Source organism: Cygnus olor, chromosome 14 (assembly GCF_009769625.2).
Source record: "Cygnus olor isolate bCygOlo1 chromosome 14, bCygOlo1.pri.v2, whole genome shotgun sequence".
Lineage (NCBI taxonomy): Eukaryota > Metazoa > Chordata > Aves > Anseriformes > Anatidae > Cygnus > Cygnus olor.
In genome coordinates, this window is record NC_049182.1 from 3,949,371 (window position 1) to 3,974,726 (window position 25,356).

General features: G+C 39.4%; 1 protein-coding gene across 1 annotated transcript in view; it reads right to left on the reverse strand.

The window, feature by feature from the left end:
- Positions 1-2,073: 2,073 nt before the first annotated feature.
- TRPC7 (transient receptor potential cation channel subfamily C member 7) overlaps positions 2,074-25,356 on the reverse strand; it is a 57,385-nt gene continuing 34,102 nt past the window's right edge. Inside the window, exons 4-9 of the mRNA XM_040573705.1 lie at positions 21,877-22,093; positions 16,322-16,555; positions 14,173-14,437; positions 7,664-7,859; positions 4,450-4,671; positions 2,074-2,543 (exon numbers count right to left, since the gene is read on the reverse strand). Coding sequence (XP_040429639.1) covers positions 2,511-2,543; positions 4,450-4,671; positions 7,664-7,859; positions 14,173-14,437; positions 16,322-16,555; positions 21,877-22,093 — 1,167 coding nt within the window. The 3' untranslated portion in view covers positions 2,074-2,510. The remainder of the gene's footprint in view (positions 2,544-4,449; positions 4,672-7,663; positions 7,860-14,172; positions 14,438-16,321; positions 16,556-21,876; positions 22,094-25,356) is intronic.

The following is a 25,356-nucleotide window of genomic DNA, read 5'->3' on the forward strand; positions in this document are numbered from 1 at the left end:
TGGCTTCTAAGTCTTGCTTCTCCCTGATACTGTTCCTTATTGCTGCACTAAATGAAATAACCTCTTAGAAAAATAAACTTTGTTACTGCAAGAAAATCCTGAATAAAACTTCAAGACAGACTCCTGATAACGAATGCCAAACTGTATTTTTTGGTATCCCTCAAGAGCACTGCATGTACATACATGTACACCAGGTATACAAAACGCAGATCCATCACTTGATAAATCTCACTAAAGAAAACAGTTCAGAGCTAAGCCACTACTTCAAAGGTTTTCCCAGTTGCAGAAGAAAGCTTGCTGGACAGATTATCAAAGTTTGTTCTTCTTTGTATTTAGATAATCAAGATTGTTACACCTTTTTTGTATTATTTGGACAAATTCTTCCTACAGCAATAGAAACTTCCTAAGATCATTTGAAGAGAAACCTAGTAGGAACATTAGGAAAGTAAAATAACGTAGTTATCTCTTTCTTTGAAAACACAGATACTTTTCACAGCTGCTTTTGGCTTTTTCAGCCTTGGAAGTAAGGGCTTAATTTACCACAAACATTAGGTGTTCTCATTTAGAAATAATAGCTGCAGGAAGAGAATGAGTCCAGCAGAGGCTGACACATCTTTCTGTTACCTGTGGGTTTGAATGAACAGGAAAATATCAGAAACGCTCAAGTGCCAGTTTGAGCACGACAATCATCTCTCTTCCCTTCGCCTTTGATGGTGTCAAGCCAACTAACTTAAGATGCCAGAACGAATGAATTCTGTTTCTAACTGAGTTTTTAGAGACACCTACTGTCTTCGCACAAAAGCCTAGACAACTTTTAAAACAAGGAAAATGTTATTACTGGTATGTTGTACAGACTAGGAGCCCGTTGTGCTGGATGCTGCAGCAATACATGACAAACAAGTCCTAGAATTGCCATTGCACATCATACCCCATTAAAATATTATTTTCCTCAACTCTCTTTAATGTTAGTTCCTTCAGACATAACAGTTCCCATCAGAATTCTTTTCATTTTATGGTAAAAAAAAAATAAATCCCATGGGGCACCTTCTACTTGTTGTGTTATCCTATTACATGCTTGCGCAAGAAATATTTATGCTGGCATGAATGCTCCAACCAAGACAGACAGCTGTGCTAGTTCATGTGATGGCTGGGGTGCCCTGTGCCACTGCTGCAGTCACGGATGTTTTTGAACCATACCACATTGCAGGTTTAGCTCTGCAGAACAAGTTACTGCCAGAGAAAGCACATGCAAACGATAATGAAAAGGCTGGAGACGTGACACGGTGTCATGACAAAATGAAATGCTGACAATGCAAGACCAGGAGATTAAAGCTTGAATGATAATTCTTGTATTAAATTATACACCCTTGAATGGAATTAATTAGCATGACATACATTAACACCATGTCTATTGCCATGGATGATATGCTGCGCTTGTCTCCGAGCACTGTGAACATGAGGTGCCCCAGCCCGGTCCCGTGGCCGTGCTAAGCCACAGCGCAGCTCATCACAGGCTGGCAGCAGCTGGACCAGAGCGAATACGACCCCTGCAGAGCTCTTCAATGACAGACCTCTTCCCTGGCTCTTGCTTTCATGCTGTGATTACCTGATATCTTGTGGGCTTGTTATAAGCGTTCTTCCCCGAATAATTTTCTGTGTTTCGAGTGCTAGACTGAAAGCGAACTTTCTGAAATTATAAAACATCATGATAGATTAAATCAATGGTAGCTTCTCATACCCAGGCAGCCCCAAAGTAAACAGAGCTTTATAGAAACAGTAGGAAATGGTTTGATCTATGGGTAGGATAAAAGGCAGCACATTCAGGTCTAAAAAAGTGAACTTTTGAAAGACAGAAAGAGTTGAAAAACACACCTTAATGAAAAAAAAAAAAAGATTCTAAATTGTCTAGACAAAAATGGCATGCTCACACAAGATTTGGACTAGAAGGTGCTAAGAGAAACAAAATATATTTGTCAGATTAGTGATTATCAAAGTAGAACAATTTAAAAAATAGAAGAAAAATAAATAGGTTTATAGAGAACAAGTCAATGCACCTATGAAAACATTCTGAAACTGAATTGATTTTCAGCAGTTCTTTTACAACAGTACAATTTGCTACTCAGCTGAAAAAATACTCCTTTTTTAAAACAGATTTTATTTTTTAAATCAGATGACATTGGAGCTATTAATTTTGCACTCTAGTAGCTTCTAAGGAGTTTTTACAACACACAGAATATTTGTAACAGATTTCTTTGGTATTATTATTCACCTATGAATTTTTTTGGCCCGAGTGCTAAAGAAAAAAATTACTTTCTCAAAGGAATTAAGTCATATCATAGACCCGAAGGAGCTAGTGGGTATCACAGACCCTTGCAACTGCATACAAGTGTATGTACAGGGCAGGCCTTAGTTAAGGGCTTTTCATCCCTGACAGGCCCAGAGATCCTGAGAAATAATGGTGTTTCTATTTTTTGTTGTTGGTTTTTGTTTGTTTGTTTTTTCTTTCCCATTTACCAGGTGTGCCATGGTAATATAGAGATGATCTGCGAAAAAAATCAACAGGCAAGCAAGAAATGACTGGGAGTTGTCATTGCTTATGTCAAAGCCATGGAAACTGTGAGTTCTGCATGAATTCCACAAGAAAGGACAAGCCAGACACTTTCACTTATATGGCTTGGGGAAGGAGAACCTTGGAGAAAATTGTATTACTTTGGTTTATGTTCTGAAGCAGAAAAAATCCAGACTAAGCAGACATTGTGTAGTTTGATTAAAATAATGTTTTGAAAATATTATCTTTCTAAATCATTATTTGAGATAGAGGAAAAAATATTTCCTTAATTTCAAGAATTCACTGTTTTAATGGGTCCTTCAGTAATCATTATTAGTGTTATATGAGTTTATGGACTAAAATGCCCCCACATGTTTGTCTAACTTAAAAAGTGTTCACAAATAAGAAACTCAGTTAAATTATTTGAAAACTTGGAGTAGGCCCAATACATATGCAGTTCTCTTAGGTTCATGTGAGCTTGATCTTGTCCCAGGCTGTGGGCTTTGCCTGGAGCCAGGTGGCTCACCAAGAGTCATCATCCTGCCAGGCTGTGTGCTCCTCCGAGGAAAACCAAGAGATCCAAACAAAGGCCAAAGCAGGCTACACAAAGGCAAACTGCAGAACCTTCTCCAAGCTCTCTTTCCTTTTCCCTGGTGTAACCTGTCCCATTCTTCCCTTCTGCAAGGTTAAAAATGGGGGTAGGCTGCTCACTTCTGAGAGCAGACTGTTAGAATAGCAATGTGCCATGGAAAGGGCTGGCAAGCCTGCTGAGGAGCAACACCAGCCTCTCACATACAGTGACCATAAAAAATGAGACAACACATTTTGGAGGGCTTTTCTTTTCCCCCAGGAATCAATTCCCAGCGTTGTTCTCTTGTTTCAAACCCAACCTGAGCTGAGAAAATTAAATAAGCAAAGCTGTCTCCTCACATCTTTTAATCCACTGAGTTTGATGACTGCAGCCAAGCAGCTGCAGATGAGCTCCTGTGAATGTTTTGGACTTTTTCTTCTCCAATGTAATGCAGAAATGTTGCAGGTGGATTTGTGCTGTGAGTAGGTTTGGGTGTGTTACAAACGTATGTGCTAGGAACACTTTGTCCCAGGCATGCTCTGTACAACATTGCAGATAAAAGTTTCCATGGGTAACATCATTTTCTCTGATTTCTTTGGCATTTCCCCAGGGGAGAAACAAAACTAATTCTGTTGGGAAGGGTCTGGACATTAAGCATATTCTTGCATCTCTCTTGGTTTGTCATGCAGACACTCACTTTTGATGGGAAAAGTGTGCCACCATGCAGCTGGCGCTTACAAAGCACATTTCTATTTTAAATAACTAAAAAAGAGATGGAAGGGGCAGGATCTGCCCATTAGTAGCTACACATCACTAGACAGATGCAAGTAGAGAACTTGCTAATTACAGTTGTAGGTATGTAGGAGGTGTTATTAATCCCTGCTTGGAAACTTGTTCCCAAACCTGGAATGGCAGGAAATGTTATTAATGTAATGGCAGTAAAATTAGTTCAGAAATCACTTAAAGGCCAGAGGATGTTTTGAAAAGGCATAAAGGCCTGCTGGGTATATTAGGAGCCAGATCTAGGATCTGATTTGTGCCTCTGCTTCTGCCCTTGGTCTTTGACCTTGCTTATTTGGCTTTGGAAAATGCCTCTGTTTATAAGAATTGCTCTTTCACTGGTGTCCAAACAGTGCCCAGTATAATGAGACTACAAGTCTGGGAGGACCCTCTAGGTGCTGATACAATACAAATAACATGCAATGGCAATGCTGGCTAAGAGGCTGCTCTGTCCTTGGTCTACCTGCGAACCATGCAACCCCCTCCTGAAGGTCTCTGGCAGGCGTGGATCCATTACGCAAAGAAAGTGAAAAGTGAAGATGCAACATACCCGTTGTTTTGAATTCAGCATCCCCATCTCAAGATCGTTTTCACAGTTTTTGGCCTTAGATTTGCAAAGTTTTATGAGGCACATTTTTATTCTCAGTATGAGATAATAAAATGATTTTGGGCTTGGCACTAGATTAAAAGGAGCAGGTAAAGTCCTTCCTTCGTCAAAGTAGGATAGCCAGAGCTTGGCACGTGCAAACTTCCACTCCACATCTGCATCCTCCTTGGGAAGGGAAGAGAAAAGAACACACAAATACATAATTAGTACATAGGAAAGAATTTAGCTGTCATAAGGACAAACATACAGGTAGGATTTTACTAGAATCAGTCTTGTGTTTACTAAAACAAGACACCTGACACAATGTGTCTTCTTAGGCTTCTCTGTGGTGATCTAAAACTAAGGAAAATTGGACCGAATAAATGAATAAACACTTTGTACAGGCCCTCCAAATACTAGACTGAATGTCATCTCTTTTCTATTTTGGTAGAAATTTTCTACAGACTCCTTCTTAAGAAGCAGTGGGGAACAGACAAACCAGTTTTGTCCTCTAAGCCAAATAAATGCCATAAGTTTGAAATGTCAGCATGAGCTGGGATATGAATGAGTTCACCTCTCCCTCCAGCAAAGGTTGAGGAAACACAGGTCAGTGTCACAAAGAAAGAAATGTTTTGGAGGAAGGATGTGGGGAGCAGGGAAGGCTGGGACAGGGCCTTACTGCACAACAATGAAGGCTGCCTCTGATTATCTGCAATACTAATTGCCACGTAACCGTTATCACTGCGTTGGCCAAAAAATCCCCCCTAAAGGAGACTAAGTCCCTGACTTCTATCATCAGCTTATTTCCTTGTTAGTCCCATTTGCTTTCGCCATCATAATGCCCCCGATAAATACACCTTATTTCTCCTGCCATTCACCTCCTGCCACTTAAGCAGGTAGAGAAAAAAATCAATCAATGTGCCTGTGAATCTCCTTTATGAATTGTTAGGCTGGACCAGGATCACTTCCAAGTACAAGGGCAAGGTCAGCACACTCTTTATGGATCTGCTTGGCATTTATATAGGAGGATGGCCAGACCCAAGTACCAGGACCAGCTAGCAGACAAAGGAACGGAGGAGATACAGCTGCTCTACAGCTGTTTTCATCGTAGCTTATGTGGAGGCCAGCAGCATCAATAGAAGTGTGGGTCTGCCAATTCCCCGTACTCATGTACATCTGTGTCATGCTAAAATTAATAACCTCTGATTACCCTGTACCTCTGAAACCCAGTCAAAAACTGGCAGAACACAATTGAGCTTAATTCTGTCATAGATATAAAAATGTCTGTCAATGGAGCAGTATTCACATCTGCTATTTGGTCTTCTCATTCTTTGGGATTGAACCTCACAAAAACCTAAAGCTGAATTACCGTAGAAATCACTTATTAGCATTTTTAAAGTTTTTCTGCTAAATAGCTAAAGAGCTACTGATGGAAGTAGTTCTGGTTTCTGGCTGATAGAAGAATTTTTTTCTTTCCATAAATGCAATGTAGTCAGGAAGCACTAATACCTGAGGGATAAACAGAAGAAAAACAGAAGTAGCTGAAGAGTGATATTCAATGGAAAGCATAAAAATATGGCCTTGTAACTGCAGCTAACAGTAAAGCATGTCCCCACTGACTGTAATGGAATTTAATTCCTAAGTAATTGACATCCTCTGTCTTTATTGACATTGCTGTTGTCAGAAAAATACATTGGCAAAAGGGACTTTCTCTCGTCAGTAGAATGACTTTGTTTTTCCTTAATCTCCCTTTTGCTGAGGATTTAAAGGAATTAGTATGAGATTTACTAGGTTTCTCCCAGTTCTCAAGCAGGAGGATTTGGAATGAGTAGCTCACGTTTGTTTTACTTTCTGTTAGTTATAATATTCTTTAACAAAGTTTTATAGAATTCCAAGCAGCCAAGAAGGATGATAAGAATTTTTTCTAGGAAACTGGCCATCACAGAGTTCAAACTAGAAAATTAATATAGACTATCTAGTCAGATATTTCTCAAGATTTTTCTTTTGTAAACTTGCAAGGGCATCTCTACTTACTATATGCATTAATAGGCTGAGACCCCTTCAGTAATAATTCTTGTTTCTGTAGAAGAGGATTCAGGAAACACTTATGTGATCAGAAATCTTTGGGGAAATGACTGCTTTCTGCACACAGGAAAGCTTCTGGGGCAGAGAACATATGTAAGGTATTTCTGACATTTAGACTTAGTTGCAGCACACAAGATAGAGCTATATTTGTACTACAGTACATGGAGGAATTAGACATTACAGTGAGAAAAGGTTTTTGACTCCGGCCTTTTGCAGTGTTAGGTTCTGAGGGAAGATTAGAACAAATAATTAATACAAAGCCAACTACAGAAACTTGACATTTAACAAATCAAAAGAAAGAGGTGAATCAGCATAAACATTGTCCAAATATTAATCTTTTTTATCTGTCACTATTTATATGAGCAGGGATTTGTTTATGTCCAAAGCATTTAAAAAATCCAGTCTGCCAATATTAATACCACTGAACAAAGCTGGGTAAAACCTGCAAACACCTTCCTTGAGAGCTGTATTCATATCTTTTAAATGTTGCTATTTTGCTCATGCCATTAAGTTTTGCAGGTCCAGGGACTCCTCCTCCACCCATATATATATATATTTGTGTGTATATACGTATATATAAAGATTGCATGCCCGGTATTTGAAAAATATGTAATTTTAAATATACATCGATGAGTTTCAGACCTAGATAGGCTTGTGTGTTTAACCACTACAGAGCAGAGAAAAAACTAACAGACAAACAAAAAAACAAACATGAAATATTTCTCGGTCTTTCTTAAGCAAACAACACAACTAAGGTAATATACACGGATAAATTATCATAACCAACACAGGGAGTAAAAAATACCACAGACTGCTTTCATTAAACACATGTAAAGGAAATTGGGTTTGCTCACAGATGGTCATTAAAAACAAGGAAGTTGAAGTTGTTATAGGAACGATTCATTGTTAATTATTAATTCAGCCCTAATTTGGGGACAGATGCAGCCTTGACTTTTGCACAGTGTAGGATTTGTGTTTCAACAGCCCTCTAATCATGCATATAGAATAAGCTGAAGTTTCCTTGTTCTTTTCACATTTTCATTATCAATAATAATTATGTACATTGAGTTTGTAATCCAGTTTCTTATCTTACCTCAATTTCCTGATAGGAGTTGTTGATCATGGCTATTAGCATATTAAGCAGCACCACCACCATGGTCACGTTATATACTCCATAGAGTACGTATCCAATATTCTCAATGAATTTATGATCGTACTTCAGCACCACAGATATCACTTCAGATAAGCCAAATATTGACCAGAATAAGGTTTTAAAACTTTCTTCTACCCTAAAAAATAAAGCAAATGATCACTTTATAGAGTCGGCACCAGGTTAGCCTGGCCAAACCCTAATAGTAAAAGTGGTAACCCAACAATATAAAAATGATGCCTTGGAACAGCTATTACAAGCCATTATCTATTACCCAGGGACATGCCAGATCATATTTCCTGCTCTGATAAAGAAATATGATTTCTAATAAATACTATAAAGTGACAGTGCCCCTTTGTTTACTCCATCTGTTCTTCTCAGATGTGTTATTTGTCACTTGGCTTTCGAGTCCCTATTAAGGACTCCTTCTCCATGGGCCACTTGCTGTTTGAAACGTTTTGTCTAGGGCTCAGTACTTCTACTCAGTCACTCATTTCTCATCCAGAGAAGATAGGCAGAGATTATCTGGGAAAGGGAAGAAGGAACCTATGCTGACTGCCTCATATGCAATTTCCAGGGCAAGAGAGATTTTTTTACACAGGAGGAGTCAGTGAAAAGTTCTGTTTTCTGGCATTAACATAACCGGAACACTATGCAAGTAAAGTCATCCCCTGGTCTGATTTTCTTCCCATCCTGCTTTGAGGTTGCAAACAAATCAGATACCCAAAGATGTGTAGTAAAAAATTTAAGTTCCTAAAGAATTTGAAATTAAGGCATAGTAAAAGATGTTACAGGGAGGCATTTTAATTTTATTGTTACCCTTGCTTGAAAGTAGAAAGGAACTAGATGAAAATAAAAAGTTGAAAGATGGGAAAAAGAGAGGGAATGACAAAGAGATGGAAAGTCTGCAGCTGAACTTACAGGCCAAAAGGAGACCTGGGGGGAGCCAAAGCTATAACAGGCAGAAGGGGAGCAGCCACAACTAGAAATGAAGGAAGGAGGAAGAGGAGGGAAGCTGGTACATTTTGGAAGCTCTTTGCTTAGTTTTTAAGTTAGAAGCAAGTATGCCTTTACTGAATAATCCTTAGAATATTAACAGGCAATTACCTCCCCTCTCCCCTGGCCTCCCAGGAGGTAATGTCTTCTGAGAAAACAATGCCATTAACAAATTATTTTGATTTTTTTAAAATTATTATTATTAATATAAGGATGGCAGCTTAATTTTGTTACATTTTTGTAAAAACAGATCATAAACACAAACTACAACATGTCCTAAGGCAACAATAAGCTTTACATCTACTCCAGTATCAATTACACTATACATGCAAGCAAAACAAATTAATTTCAACCCTTTGAAAGGCTAGTGCAGAGCACTGGGCAATTCCTTTCTGCCACAGCAGCCTAGTACTTATCTCTCATCACAGCTCATGGCACTCCCACTTCCATTTGCATGTAGTAGTAATAATAATGCAGTAAATAATTAGGTACCATTCTCAGCCAGTATGACTCCATTTGCATGTGGGGAATAACCCTGAGTGATGTTTCAGATAGATGTTGCACAACATCATTAAAAAATGTGGCTTTCTATTCAGTCTCCATGTTGCTCAGAGTGTGCTGTTGTGTTCACTCCTTGCTGCTTTCATGAGGCTGGGACACTGTGCAGAGATATAGTTGTCTCCTGCCCTCATGTACAGCAAAGGGCAGCTGACGTTAATGTGTCAGAGACCCTTCACTTTTATAGTAGCAATCTAGTTTGTGCTTATTATATTAAATGTTGTATTTTCAGTTAAAGAATGCGTACAACACCAAAAACCTCTGGCTTTGAAACCTACCATCTAAGTCACTTATCAAACTAATAAAAAAACATAACCAGTAGCCTTGATCCCAGCTGTACCCTGCTATTAACCTTCCTTTTTTAATTTGGAAAAGTTCCCTTAGTTTTCCACCCTGCCGGTGGGTTTTAATACAACATTCCATCTCTGCTCCTTTTCTGCAGCTCAGGCATTAACCTTTGCTCTGGAGTGGTGCCAGGTTCTCCTTGAAAAGTTAATTACTGCCTGTATGTGGCCCTGACTGCCCCAGGCAAGCATCGGCTCCAGCACAGCCGCCTTGCTTCTCTGCACATGTCCATAGTCCTTATTCCCAGTGCCACGTGTGGGAACAGTGCCCACAGTACTGGGAGGTGCTGTGAGAGGTGGACCTGCCCTGTGGCACCCCAAAACTGTCTACAGACAGATGCAGCTCTCCCACTCATGGGGGGAAATATTTCTAAGGAGACCTTGTACTAGTTCGTCCCTACCCCCTGAAAAGGCTGGATGGCTCCTTCTCTCTCCCTTTAACTCTACTGTCAAAATGCAGGAGATTTGGCAGAGGTTACAGGGAAGATTTTTTTTTTTCTTTTTCTTTTTGAGAATGTCTCACTAAAACACGAGACAAGGATGTTTGGAGCCAAGTTCCTGAAGCTTCCAAGATGTTGATGCGTCTCATCGTTGCCAACTAAGCAATTTACCCCCCTCCTGCAACGTCGGGAGGGGTTATCCTTCCCCGAGGCAGACAAATGAAGGAACAAAGGAGGTCAGGAGTCCTGCTCAGGCTGACAGCTCCTGACAGCAGGAGGAGCTGGCAGTGGCAGATTGACTGATGCTCCTTGCTGAGTTGGGTATGCTGTGCTCTCACTACTGTGGTCAGGGCCAACTATGGCAGTGAGGAGAGAGCAAAGGGATCTTTGTTTCAATAGACATAGTCCTGTGAAAGTTAAACAAAGATTTTGAGTTGAGGAAGAAAACAGACCAGAGGTGATCATCTAGTTGCAGATTTTCCTTGCTTCTGTAAACAGCAGTGTGCTGTTCATTGAAAAAAATCACAGCAAGGCCATGATTTCATGTCAGTCTTGTGTCCTCCTCTTTAAGAAAGCTTAAAGCATCCTTTCAGATTGAGTTATTTCCTTAAATCGATTGGTAAAGCTTTAACACTGCCAGAAAAGCAATGTAGGTAATACAATCTGCAAAAATATCACATTTTGACAAAAGAGAATGAGAAGAAAAAAGCCTTCAAGCCTCTAAGTAACATTGGCGCTGAACAGTGAGTCACACTTCCCTTCGGGGAGAAGCAGACAGAAAACCTTGTGCTGTAGCCTTCAGCCTGATTTGTGATGCAGAAAGCAAGATGAACACAATCAGTCTTGCCTCCATTTCAATTTTGTTTGCATAGCATGTTCTTAATTACAGGCTGTTTTGAGAGCTGTGTTCTGTACACAGCATACAATAAACAGATAAACATCACTGGGGTCGGCTGCAAGAGTCATGAAAATTGTCTACTTTTCAGCACTGAAGAACTTAAAAAAATTTCAACGTATACTATGGTTAGCTAAATAATCTCTGTATTTAACAGTGTGAAGTAAAGTACACTGCGTTTTTATTTCCTTTGCGTCAAGAACATTAAGATCTAAGAAATGACAGAAAGTGCATGATAACATAGTTCAGAGGCCACTGGGGTGCTACGTGACTGCTCTGTAGAAGGCACCAAAAGCAAAACTCAGCACATGATTTTGAAAGGGCAACAGCATGGTAAGTTACACCAAACATTCACGGATTATTATTATTAGAATTAAGAAAGCAATTCCCTCCCAGTGGTATCTAGACACACTTTTTTTTCTGCCTTCTTACTGTCCTGGTAAGCTGTGGTTTTCTCAAATGCTCAATGCAAAGTTATTTCAGTGAGTAGCTCCTTGTCTGCTCACTGAAGCTATCCAACGTGATATTCAGGGTGAGCTGTCAATTCAGTGCCCTTTGGAACCTGCCACAATCTAATTAATGAGCAAATCCAGAGGGCCTTTTTCTGTCCTGGTTAGCCAAGTGATATCTGAGTCAGGTCCCATATTAAAATAGACAAATTTTTGACTACAAAACTTGCTTTCTGTAAAATTTCACCTATCCTCATTAGAATTCTCACCGTGTCTGCCAAGAAATGTATTCTGTGAAGTCACTGAATTCACAAAGTCGTTACGAGTACAGCAAAGTATGCATTACTCTTTGCCTCAGCAAATTTTGACAATATTATTTGAGTTATTTATTCTGCTCTAATAGTGAAATCTTCCTCCTTTTCACAAATAAGTTAATGGCAGCAGGAGACCACAGCATTCAGCAAGGCCCACAGACAACTCAGGATAAACAGAGAAGGAAATGTTGCTAGAATTGGTAGCTGCCTGTCTGCCAATATAATGTTGTTAATAGCTTACTAAAATTGTTTGGGACTGTACATCTCACGGATTCTAGTTTGCTGAATGAGATGTCTGAGAAGGATTTTTAGGATGAATGTTAATCTACAGTCTTTGTTTCATATGATGAAAGAATCTCATTTTCACTCATCATCATTTGACACTCCTGTGTGCTTAAGTAATCAGAAGACAGTAAGTCTATTTTAAATCTTTTCCAAATTCTTAAAAGGAAAAATCATGTTTATGGAAAATTTGCTTCATAACAAAATGAAGTCCCTCCAGGATAGGATAGGTAGTCACAAGCCTGAAATTAAGGAGGAAGAGCACTGCCTTTTGACAAGACTCTCCCCAGCCCAGACATCCCTTGGGCATTTAAGCAATCTTTAGTCCAGTGAGCAGTCCTCATTTTGGTCAATGTTTACTCATTATTTCCATCAAAAGACAGTAATTCCTGGAAGACCCACTTGGGTCATGAGTGTTACTCAGACAGTTACCACCATTGCATTGGAGACTGGAATTTAACGGTGTGCTCCAGTGACGTGCCTGGGACTCGTACTAAAGAACCTTACTGAGGCAACCAGGGATGGTATCGACTCAACTTCTCATTACCTCTTGTGCTTCAAGGACATCTCCTTTTCAAATAAGCAGCAAGTCACATCCCACACACTCAATTTTCTTCTGCCTTACTACCAAGCACAGATAAATGTAATTGCGTCTAGCCTCATAAATCCTTCCATTAGAATGTATCTTGAGGTTACAGGAAAGGTTCAGAAGGCATATTTGGCTCAATCAGAAAATTTAAACATTAGGGTACAAAGTACATGTTGCACAAAAGAGTAGGGTGGTAAAACTGGCTCCTGAGCATTTGGAAGGAAACAGCCACTTGCAGGAGAAATGATGCTGAAAAGGTCATTTCTCCTAGGGGAGTTACAAGCTAAGCCCCCAGTTCGCTGTGTGACACGTTAGAGAAATGACATATCAAATGCCAGCTGCTGCCTGCTCTGCAGCTCAGGTATTTCCAGTGTGGCACGGTTGCCTTAAGGGCAGATCACAGCAAGGGGAAAACATCACACCCAGCTTTCCTCTTCCCTCCCAGGTTGGCATATGGGAAGGGAAGTCCCCACTGCGTCCCCAGTCCCACAGTCACGGTGATTTTGTGTGCACACAAAGCTGCCTGCTGCAGTGCTCTGCTGGTGCAAGGAAGGAGGCTTTCCTCTGGGCATAGGGGACATTCCCGCAGGTACAGCAGGGCACTGGGATGCTCCCACCTCTGAAACCTCCCATGGTGGCATTGCAGATAAGTTCCAGTACACAGGAGGGAGGCTGCTGCCCTGCACTGTTAATAGAGAAACAGAGAAACTGAAAATTTCCTGAACATCTCACAGAAAGTTTTCCTGATCTGTTATTTTGATTTCCAGAAATAACCATTTCTGAACTACCCATCTCCCCAAGCTCAGGCCTTGAACTGGCTGCCAGGACTGGAGGCTGTGGTACGAGTTTCCCAGCCAAAGTCTGGATCTGACTTCCCCACGCAGCTAGAACAGAAACTTTAGATAGCTCTCTGAAACGAACAGAGCATACAATTTCTAAAAAATTACAAAATGGCAGAATTCTTATAAAATATCATTAATTATTTACAAGAAAATAAAATACTTATGCAAATAAGAAGAGGTGGGGAGGGCGTATAAAACCCATTAGTTGCATCATTTCCAGCCTTCTTTGTAACCCTATGCATATCTTGCACATTTGGAAGCTCTAACCCTGCAAACACTGGCCCTGCAGAGCCATGCAGATATGTTTTGGGCTCATCTCTGCTTGAGATGAAAAACAGTGTTTTTTGGGAGAGAACTGAGCTGAATGAGTGTGTTGGTTGGATAGAGAGATAACTGGACTTAAGGAATCAGGGCCAAAAAGGAATGTGGGCAGCCCTGGCAGAAATAAGAAGGGAGCAGCTGATGATGAAGGGAGAATTAAAATTGTTGTGCTCACAGAAAGAGGAATAAGAACACAAAGATATGTTTAAGCATGTCTAAGAGCTGGACTTGTGTTTGCATACAGAATCACCTGATATACAGACACTTCTCTGTTTTCAGCCGAGCACCTCACCTGGTCTTTACAGAACTAACAACAGAAGAGTGTTTGGAAGCACCCTGACTATCTGAACAGACCCAGCAGCAGTAATGGACCAGGATGGACTGAGCCCTGCAAGAGCAGCCACTTTTCCTCATGTACTCACGTTGTAAAAGCTGGGTTGTATTTCGCACCAAGGTAGTAAGAGTAAAGGTTGAACATTCCAATCATGAAGGCCAGGAACACCATGATGAAGATGACCATGAACTTGAAGATATCCTTCACAGTCCTCCCCAGAGAGATCTGCAGGGGGCCGAAGCTTTCGTTGGCTGGAAGAATGTAAGCAATGCGGGAGAAGCTGAGTACCACAGCTATTGCATACAGTCCTTCTGAAATGATCTGAGGATCCGAGGGAAGCCACTTGTTCCTGGCTAAAACAATACACGTACATTAGGTATTAGTAATGAAACAAAGTAGATGGAAGTTATGATGATAAATGGCCCCTTTTGAAGGCAGAATCTTGGGTTTGGCCAGGTGAAAAAAAGAAAGTTTGAAATAACTGGTTACTGAAGTCCTAAGCATGCTTTACAAGGATGGATAAGATATAGTTGTATTTTTCACATGGAAAAGATGAGAGAAATGAGCAAGTCACTGGGATTTACCAAAGTCGCACAGCAAATAAATAACATGGCTTTAAACAAATTTGGTATTTGCAGTTTTCTAGTTGAACATAAATTGTGCTGTTCCTTTTCCAGCTGAAGCCCTTGAGATGGAAAACTAAAACCACAACACACTGGAGTTTGGCCATAGCTTTGAATACATGGCACTGTGTCAATATAAGGAATATAAGAAAACATTAGGGAGGCTGAGACCTCTCTCCCTACCATTAGACAAGGAGGCTTGGATTTGTTCAGATAAAGCAGATATAGCCATCAAGTGTATTATCTTTGTGTTATCTTTAAATTAAAACCAATTCTGGCAATGTAATCATTCTAATATTTCTACTTTGAAAATCTTCTTGTTGATATCAGATATGCATCATTTGTTTAATCTACTGAAAATTTGAACATTTATATTAATATAGCTTATAAGTGTCATTGCATCAGCTGAGCTACTCGACAAAAGTATTGACTCAGAGCTAAAACATATGACATCTTTAAGGACGCAGCAGTAAACTCAGGCATTATTTTCAGTAATCTGAACCCAAGGACTAGAAGCAGATGGAGGAATTCACAGAATCTGGTTGTGACATTCTGTGCTAGACCTTTTGCATCTTTGTAGCATGAACTGACTTTAAATAGGTCAGCAGCAAACCAGAGAGAGGCAAACCACAGTGTAAGTTCAGAAGCCTCTTGCTTGCCCTGGCAAGGAGAGGCATGCTTACCCGCAGGGGGGCCACACCAAGCAGGAGAATGAGCCAGTGCCAGCTCACCCCATCAGCAAACCTGTGGCTGTGCACCCTGATGTGGGGTCAGGGCACACCTCTGGTGCTGCATGGTGCAAGCCTACAATGGATGAAATCTGACAGCCTGGATCTGCTTTTCCAGCCCCAAGCACATTGCTAGAACATTGTCTTGCAACCCTAGGGAGCAAAGGGTGATCCTCTATGCCCAGATCTCTACATCCTGCAGCCCTCCATGATCAAAGTCCCCACAGATTTTGCCCAGGGTCACATCTCAAGCTTGCAGGGTTGTGCATTGAGTCCAGCCCCTACATATAAGGCACAAAGCTCTATTCATTTGTGAATATCAAAGAACCATTTCAGCCATCAAAAATAATGTTGTCAAGGCTATACTATTGCTTGTATTTCCAAATGTTAGAACTTACAGATGATATAGGATCTCCAAAATAAAGATTTTCTCCGGAAGGAGCAGCTTATGGGTGTACTTTGTGTTTCTGTGTCTATTACACAGGCATTGGTTTTAGCAGAGATGCATAGCACACCATCAGTTAGAAATGCAGCTCCAGATCTTGTATTTGTTTTCACGTCCTTTCTCTTGCATTTGGAAAATGGAGCAGGTTCATTCATCTGTAGTTTAAATTATATCTTGCTCACTCCTGGTTCCTGATTATTTGTTGCTCAAAGTATTTTGTAAAGATGTGATTGACTTAGCCTTATAAGAGACTCAATGAGTCTCAGTTCTTTATTCCTTTGGGCTGTTTATGAAGATGGCTGGAATGTGTAGATCTCAGAATAACTTATTTGAATTTGAAAATAACCTTCATAAATACCACAAAAAAAGAAAGGTATTTTCATCAGTACCACACATAAGCCTTAAAGAACAGGAAGCATTAGATAGCAAAAAACATCTTACCATAAGTAAAGTAAGCAACTTCAGGGGGAAGGGTGACATTATTGAGGTCATCATCTTGAACGTACTGATCTACGTACTGTTGTGCTTCATTTGCTTTGAGAAAAGCCATGAACCTGGCGGTGAATGATGCCACGAAGATGGACAGCATCCCAAAGTCCAGCAGGTTCCAGAGATGCAACACATATTCTCGTGGACCTTCTTCCCAAATCTCCTTACACTCTGACCATATCATGCCTGTGGAAAGGCCAGAGCATGTTTAACCAGCAGAAACAGAAGGTACTTTTGGGATTCAGACAGCCCCACTGCCTGGTTACTGGTGGCTTCTAAGACCAAAGCAAACAATTCTACAGTTAAACTGAATTTCTCAAGAGAATACTTCATATGTCATCTTAAAATAAATAAATAAATAAATAAATAAATAAATAATCTTTTAAGCCTTTGAGCTTAAAATTTCACTATATTATTAAAAGGTAAAATAGGTTTTTGATGCTGTCAGGGAAAGCATGGTTCTCAAATACTGAAGACATCTACAGCTGATCTACTTGGAAAAAAACACAGGTTTCCTCTCTTCCCTTCAAAATCTTCATGCTAAATTGGGCCACTGAAAATGGTATTGCTTGCTCTGCTGGAGCTTTTTCCTCTGCTAACCCAGAGGGTGAGTCCATCTTGAAAACTGAAACTGCTTTGTGAAAGGAATTCTGATCTAGCAGTAAATACCATCTGATCAGAGAAAAGCAAAGCCAGAAGTTCTGCCATTGCAGAACTTTTCATGAAGTTTTGTATATTAAATAATAATGAATTTCTAGACACTAAAGTCTGCTTTACCACTTCAAAAATCCTGAGTTTAGCCTAAATTTAGAACCCTTCTAACAATAAAGTTACAGATAAATCCAAATGCGAAAGCCAGAAAATTCAAATGTTTTGACATCCATCTTCTACTGGGTAGTGCTGGGAGGACAGGCAAATTCACTGGGCAAACTGGAGCCAAATGTTCAGGTCAGATTCACCAGCTTGCCTGACTCTCAGTCACAGCAAGGCTCTGGGGCCAAAATCTCGCTTCTGACTAGATAAAACATTGCAATAATTTATCCACTGATAATTACAAATATTTCCTTCAATCCTGTTTCCATAGCAGCAGCAAAATTCACTTTTAATCAAGCAGGAGCGGGGCCTGCCAATTTCCATGCGGCCTCCTGCAACCTTGTCCTTTTTATGAACTCTTCTTCAGCCTCTTTGCTGGAAGCTCTCATGGTGAGGCATGTAAATGCATTTGCTCGGCTACTTCAGAGACTCCTGGAAGCACACAGTGTCCCACGGGGCACAGCCAGAGGTTGGTTATAGGGAAGGAAACAAGACAGTGTGCATCTAACCGGAGGCTGGAGGAATGCAGAGCAGCTGCTGTCAGTCCCCGTGCCCTGGGAAGGCCTTGGAAGGCAAAGGAAAACTAAACTAGCTTTCTAAGGCACTGCTAGCCTGTGACCTCGGAGCCTTGGGATCTCCAGGCAGATTTCAGGAGCTGTGCCGTGATATAGGTTATGGCTCCTATAGGTCTGTCTTGGGAGACAGCCTGTGGTCTGCTGAGTGCTGAGCAGGGGGAGGGCAGGAGAGGAGCCTCCCAGCTCTTCTGCTCGTGTCCGCAGGTGCACGGCTGAGTAAAAGCAAGAACTTCATCCCCAGCTGTCACTCACCATGGTGAGATTTAATAATAAATAGCCTAAGGCAGAAAGTGAAAGAATTGGTTTCTCAGGAACTGTCCTGGAGTGAGGATGAAATATTAAAGAAACACATTTCTATCTTAAAAAAATAAGTCCCAGAAGTGATAGACGTGAAACATTGGGCTGCACATTGTGTGTGCACACCATATAAAAAGTACTAAAGTACTTCAGGAGATATTACTTGCACGTCATTACCAAACACAGCAGTTCTTCGCTGATGCCCATAAATGTCTTTCCTGGTTTAAATATTAACTCTCCCACCCAAATTTATTTCTAATCTCAGTCACTTAATATACCTAAGTCACACATTAATGAAGTGTCTAAAACTGAGTAGACTGACTAAAATTAGAATCAGTCTGTGAAAGTATCACACTATTGGCCTATAACTTACATCATTCTTTTTGCCAACTACGTGACAGTCATTTTTTATCCATACATATGGAAAATGTCTATTCAGGACAAGTAGATAAGTTACAGTAACTATGTGGTCAGAGCTGCTGGGTAATTGTATATACACTGTGGAGGAGTAATTCAAAGCTTCTAAAATAAAAATAAAAATATTGAGGAGAGAGAAAGCTGCTAAAATTCAGGGGATCAAACATAAGACAGGACATGAGAACAGAGATAAGGGCAGGCAGCTAGGTTAAAGCAGACTTTCCAGGGTGTGCTGGCATTTCAGTAGTGGTGTTTCTGAGGCCCCTTGATGGCTCTGGGACAGGTTGTTTCCCTGACTTTGATGCATAGAGTGGTGATATGAGCAGCTTCTGCTCTCCAGTTTCTGGAGGTCTCTGATGCCTGCTATTCCACAGTGGGGATAACTGGAAATGTCACCTTGACAAGCTCTTCTGTGTCAGCAGGGGAGAGTCAAGCTACAGGCACAGCCTGTCTAGGAGAAAAATGGAAGCATGCAAGAAGCACTGTTCACCACCTGTGCACAAAGAGGAACAGTTTGTCAGATTTTTATATCCACTGGCCTGATACATAAATCACAAGCAACCGGTGTTGGAGAACCTACTTTGAGCCTTCCTGGATCCGCCAAAGGCTGTAGGATTAGCAGAGGCAGTGGTGCTAAGATTGCGTCCACCCAGAGCTTAACTGCTTCCTCTGCTGCTTTTGCAACAGGGAATTTGTCTCTCTAAATGAAATCTCTCTGCTTTCAGTGAACATTTTTAGCCTATCACTCACACAGAAAATCCCAGCCTTCCTCACAGAAGAAATGGGAAAACTGGGATGCAAGGGGAGAGAGGTAGCTAAGGAATGATGAGCTGCAGGTGCATGAGTCTAAATTGCTGTGCCCAGCACTGCAAGGCTATGGACCAAGGGGCAAATTCTTGTACAACAGCATTGCCATATTTCTCTGTGCTGACGGGTCTGTCAGCAGCAGCCCTGGAACTCTCATTTGTAACAAAGAGAAGTGAGACCAAAACAGCATTTTCTCATCTAAAATGCTATTCCTTATCTGGCTGTTCACAGGGATGCTAAATGGGCTACCAACACTACCTGGCTGATCCAACAATGCTTTATAGCAATTTCAGAACTGCAGGCTAATGGAAAATAAAGACACTGATATAGACTTTTAAGCAGGATGAAGTGTTTGCCTGGCTGAAATTTGTTGCCTCTGTTTGGCTTACTCCATTACTCACCTCCATTACAAACAGTTGGGAACCAGATATGGCAATGTGAGCTTTTTGCCTAACTGCAGCTTGAAATTCTTGCACTGGTAGTTTTCTTTTACAGTATATACATGTGGGTCAATTTTCATATCTGCAGGAAGATTCATTGCAGGGTGTGCTATTACAGGTTGTACTCACTCATGGCCACAGTACGTTATGTTAATGTGTCACATTATCCTCAAATAATGCTATTCTGAACATGCATTATTATTTTATGGTTGACAGCCAAATAACTCAGACAGCCAATTTTTCTTCCCCAAAATGAACCAAGAGCAGGGACCTGTAAACTAATTGCTCAAAAATCATCTGCTATGGTTGGAACAAATAAGGTGTCATCAGCATTCATCATTGCTGTCATAGTATGAAGGAGAAAAGAGAAAGTACAGAAACAGGAGGAAGGAATTTACAAGCTGAGAATAAATAAAATTTCACTTTTTAATTGTACTGTGAACTGAAATCTAGGTAACACGCCTATGCTCTTGAGACTGAAGAGAGCAGCTGCAGATGTTGCCAAGCAGGATTAAATACATCTATGCATATTTAGTGCCTAAGAGTTTACTTACACTTCAGCATATACTCACTACCTACTTACATTTATCTCTTTGGAAGGCATGTCTTGCTATCTTTGCCTGTGATATTTATTTATAACATTTACTTCTATTTAATTATATTTACACTTACATATGTGTATTTCCAATATCTATAATATTTTTGCACCAAAAGTTTGGGCAGTTCATGACCCTTCATGCTTTGACAGTTCTTAAATTTGAGGGTCACATACAGGAGGACCACAGCAAGTGCCCAAACCCCCAGCACAGCTGTCCACTGGCTGTGTACACGAGAATTTCACTGTAGTATTGCTGAAATATTATCTACGTAGGCAGATAGGTAAAATGGCCAGAGAAGACTGTCAGTGCAGATGTAGGCAGTCATTAGAAAATCTCATTATATTCAGAAGTCTGTACAATGAATCACCTTTCTTCTGCCAGGAAAGTGAAAACCCTTGCTTTAAATGAAATGTTTTCTTCTTCATCTTTCAGGAACTCACCAGGCAGGCAGATACCTACTGCCTATAAGAAAAGAATACCTAGGCTAAAATCTAATCATCTTGTCCAACTGCTTTAATATCATTTTTAAAATATCTCTTACAGACTTACTCTATCCAGTCTGACATATATTCATTTTTTTTTCCTTGTCTAATATCCTGTATGGGATTCTGCTTATTGTGAGGACAGGCAACAAAGAAATGGTGGCCAGGAAGTCATCAGATAGAGCAGTCCTACCCTATTTTTCAGAGCAGTTTAATGCCATCAGTGCTTATAGAACCATGGAATTATTTGTCCTTCTGCAACACAATAATCAAAATCATGGTGATGAGTAAAAACAGATATAGAAGAGGTATATAAAGATTCTGCAGTGTTGAGAAGCTCAATTTCCCAATAAATCCTTCTGAACTTGTTTAGATTAGTGGTTCAAAGTAGCTGATCTGCCAGGAATTAATTGTGCTTATAGAAAAAGTAATACGTCTGAGTCTTCCTAAAACTCCCAAGAAGTTTAACTTGTGCATGTGACATAGTTTTGCACTTGAAGGATTCATCCAAATGAATCCATAACTTAGAATTTTTGGATAACTTCATCGGTCAAAAAAAAAAATAAAAAAAATCACAGTATAAATTTCATAAAATCAAGCGCTTATTTACCCAGTAATTTTCATCACTAGATCTCAAGAGTGCTTTACAAAATACCAAATAACAATAATATACCTATTTTACAGATGAGGAAACTGAGGTTCAGTGAGCTACAATAGGATTTTATGGCAGGGTAATAAAACAGGCTAGTCATTCATGTCCCCAAAACCACATTTTTTTTACTCACTTTAGATAGAGCGATGTCCTACAGAGAAGCTGTAGGTTACTATGACTACATAGAATACTACATTCTTTAAGACACAGTGATTAAAACAAGTAGGGCAAACAAATATCATCTATAACATTCAACATGGAAAATGAAAAATTAGAAAAGTGGCAATTTGCTAAGCATTATTCGTTTTATTTATTTATTTATTTATTTATTTTCTTTCTCTCTTTGGCATATCACTGTCTATCACACTATTCATAGTCATGTTTAATTTCCCTGGAGGACTTGTAGATATTTTGGTTTTGCTTACCCAATACCCACTTCATGATCAGCAATTCTGTCCATGAGAACTGTGTTGTTTTGACTCTAAATATTTGTTTTGGATGATCCGTGATGGTTTCATTGGGAAGATTTTTTACTCCTTCGAACCGATCTGAAGCATTTACTACTAACAGTCCAAGGAAGATTGTGAAAGAAACAGCATGTGCCACAAACTTCATGAAAGGACTTCGGAGGGTCCGTCCCAACTGAAATGAAATGTACACAAGCCATCAGATTTTTATGTTTTTTTTTTCAACTACACTCTGGAAGTTTTTTCCTATAAAATTTTAACCATTTGCCCAAGGTAAAAAGGATCAAATTTTAACAAAAATTCAGAAATGAATTCTAGATCTTGAACTCAATGAGTTTTAGATTTTTTCAAGTTATTCTTTGCTATTACTAGATGTTCTGTCTTGCAGTTTAAATTATGCTGTGAAAATTAATGCAGCTTCAATTCTTCCAGTCAGTCTAATGCTTTATGACAACACGATATTTTTTCCAAGCAACATGACACAGTTAAACTCAAGGTGGGTAACTACTTGTATGTATCAATTTCTCAATTACTTTATTAAATCAAAATTTGATCTTTCATCGGAATGGGACTGCATGGAAGTGCCTGCCTGCATGTCACTGTTAGGATGACAGAAATGCTGACAGAATGTGAATACAAAGATTAATTCTTAAGATAATAGCTCATTTCAAGACTTAATATCCTATCTGTATCAGAAGAAGCATACAGACACATAAAAAAGAACATACAAAAAATGTGATAGTGAAACGAAGTTTTCCTAATGTAAATTAATCTCAACTCCAAGGTATAGGAACAAATAAAGATAGAAATATCAAAAAGAAAAAAAACACCACTATTTTCAATACTGTGTTCATAGCAGAATCTTGACAAAGATTGTTGTAGAATGTAGGTGAACCAAACCATTACAGTTCCAGTGCATAAACAATACTGAGTCTGTCCCAGTGGAAGCTATGGTTCGTAAATCCCCAGCATGGCTACAATAAAGCTGAAGAACAGCCCAGATAATGAAAGCTGCTTATCAATTATCTCTGTTACTTCTGTAGCATTAGAATGGACTTCAATGGACTAGAGAAGAAAGGTGATACTTTGTGAAACTCTGCAGGCAGGCCAAACAGACATGCTTGCTCTTGTCATTACATTTTTGAGCAGCAGACTGTGCAATTTTTCTATCCTAACTCTTATCTTTTCTATTGATCACCAGTAAAATGTTCTGGAGAACAACATATAAACCAGTGGTTTGTTTCAGAGTCTCAATCTCCATGAGATGGATAAGTCAATACAGACTTTTCAGGATAGGGTAGGCTTCCACTCCACAAGTTTTGTGCCAACACTTCATCTATCCAGAAGTGAATGAACAACTGACCCTAAAATTGCTTTTAATAAACATAATGCTGTGCAACTGAATGTGAAAGAAAACTTAAGAGTTCAGTTGCAAACTCTGGTGAATTCTACTAACTAAATTTTTGGGAATAGTATTTGGTATTGTATATAACAGACCACAGAGCTTCATTAAAGAAGATTTTCAATTAGAGAGTAAAGGCTTGAAAATATATTTACTCAGGTTCAAGTAAATAAGTTGTTCTGAGATTTAAATTATTCTATATGAAATAGTAGAATTTGACTAGTGCATCTTAAGAATGGGATACACAGCAATATTGGTCAGTACAGCTTTTATAAGCAGGATTTCGCATTACAGAGGTTTATTTTTATTTTTATTTTTATTTTTTTTTCGTGTCACAGTCTGAGGTGAGAAATGGGTGCCTGACAGTAAAACTTGAACACAGCCTTAGCCCTGTGCAAAAAATCTGGTAAGAGATAAAGCTCCAGACAAAGAACCTTAAGCCATACTCACTAAATCTTTGGCCTATGGGGTTAAAAACAGAACTAGAGATTGACTCAAATATCATCAGAATAATATCATAAATAATCACAAAATATAGCATCAGATGAAGGCAGTGAAAAAGGCCCAGGAAAGTGGCTTTATCACCTGGGGTCTGTCCCCTGATTTCCCTAGGGGCTGCAGAAGCTGTCCTGGCACTGTCAGGCAACTCCTTTGCCAGAGCATGTGTCTTTTAGGTCAGGACTGATCTAAGTTAAATATCTTTAGTTGATTGTTACTAGGGAAAAAAGATATTTAATTCTCACTCAGTTGTGTAAAATTACAATTGTTTTAGTGGCTTAAAGACAAACAAAATACTTATAAAAAGTGACCAGGGGAAAGGGGCTGTCCAGAGCATCACACACAAATCTCTCAATATCACCTTCCTTTCATAGGATAGCTGCCTGCATAAGATTGTCTGCAGTAATAGTATGCTCATGCATCAATCCTCAGCCCTTGAACTTAATAATGATGATTTTGGGTGAGTTTTCAGTTCACAAGGAGAAAATGCATTCATTATGCCAATATTCAGTTATTTATATCAAAGGCCCCAATCAAAAATCAAGACTACATTGTCCTGATCAATGGCAAACCATGCATTGAAAGAAAATTGATGAAAGAAATTACAATTTGACTTTAGGATAGAAAGTTACATATGGTTTTTCAAAATCTAAAGAGGTGTGAAGAAAAAAAAGTGACATTAAAAATTGAGAATGCATGAAAGGTTTAATGTAACAAAATCACAGTCACTGAAAAGTCCAAGGGGATTGTGCTGTCTCTCTTTTTTTTTTTTTTTTTAAATATGGCTTCCTCATGAAATTAAAACCAAATAACTTTCTCAATCATTTCTTGTTTCTCCTGTAAAAGTAATTTACTTCAAGATTTTGACTCTTTTTCTGGCCTTTTTTTTTTTTTTTTTTTAATGTTTTCCATTACTATTCTCTGCTTATTTCTAGTCTAATTGTACTCCTTACCTATTACTCTATTCAAACACAAACCTTGTAATTCTGAGAATACACCACAAATGTAGTTGTTGGCTGGTGTGCCAGCTCACAGGACATTCAGCAGATGTGAAGGAAATTAAAGAGTTTCATAAATCCCTCCCTAGACTGAATTCTGACCTAAAGCAGTCAACAGTACTTTCACACACAAATTCCCACTGTGGCCTAACCAAAACCAACCACAGTGCAGCCCTGGTTTCACATGTACTTCTCCATGAGAAACCCTGGAGTCTTGTCCAGTATTCATTAAAGCTTTGGGCCTTTGTGTTGGTACATATCTTGAGAAAATTAAGTTACATTTTCAAGCACTCTAAGAGAAAGTACTTGCTTGGAGATATTTTGAAGGACACCAGGACTTAAATATGTTTTATTATCGCAGATGTTCTAAGAAAACAGTTTTCAAAAGGTTTGCCTGGTTATACTACCAGACGAATCCTTTGAATTTATAGGGTTTCTTTAATAACCGTCAGTGGATCTATAACTTCTTGGGCTTGACAAAGTTAGAAAGAATTCCTTGCTGGGTTTTGGAAAGAAATGGAAGAAGTTGCTTTCAAGACT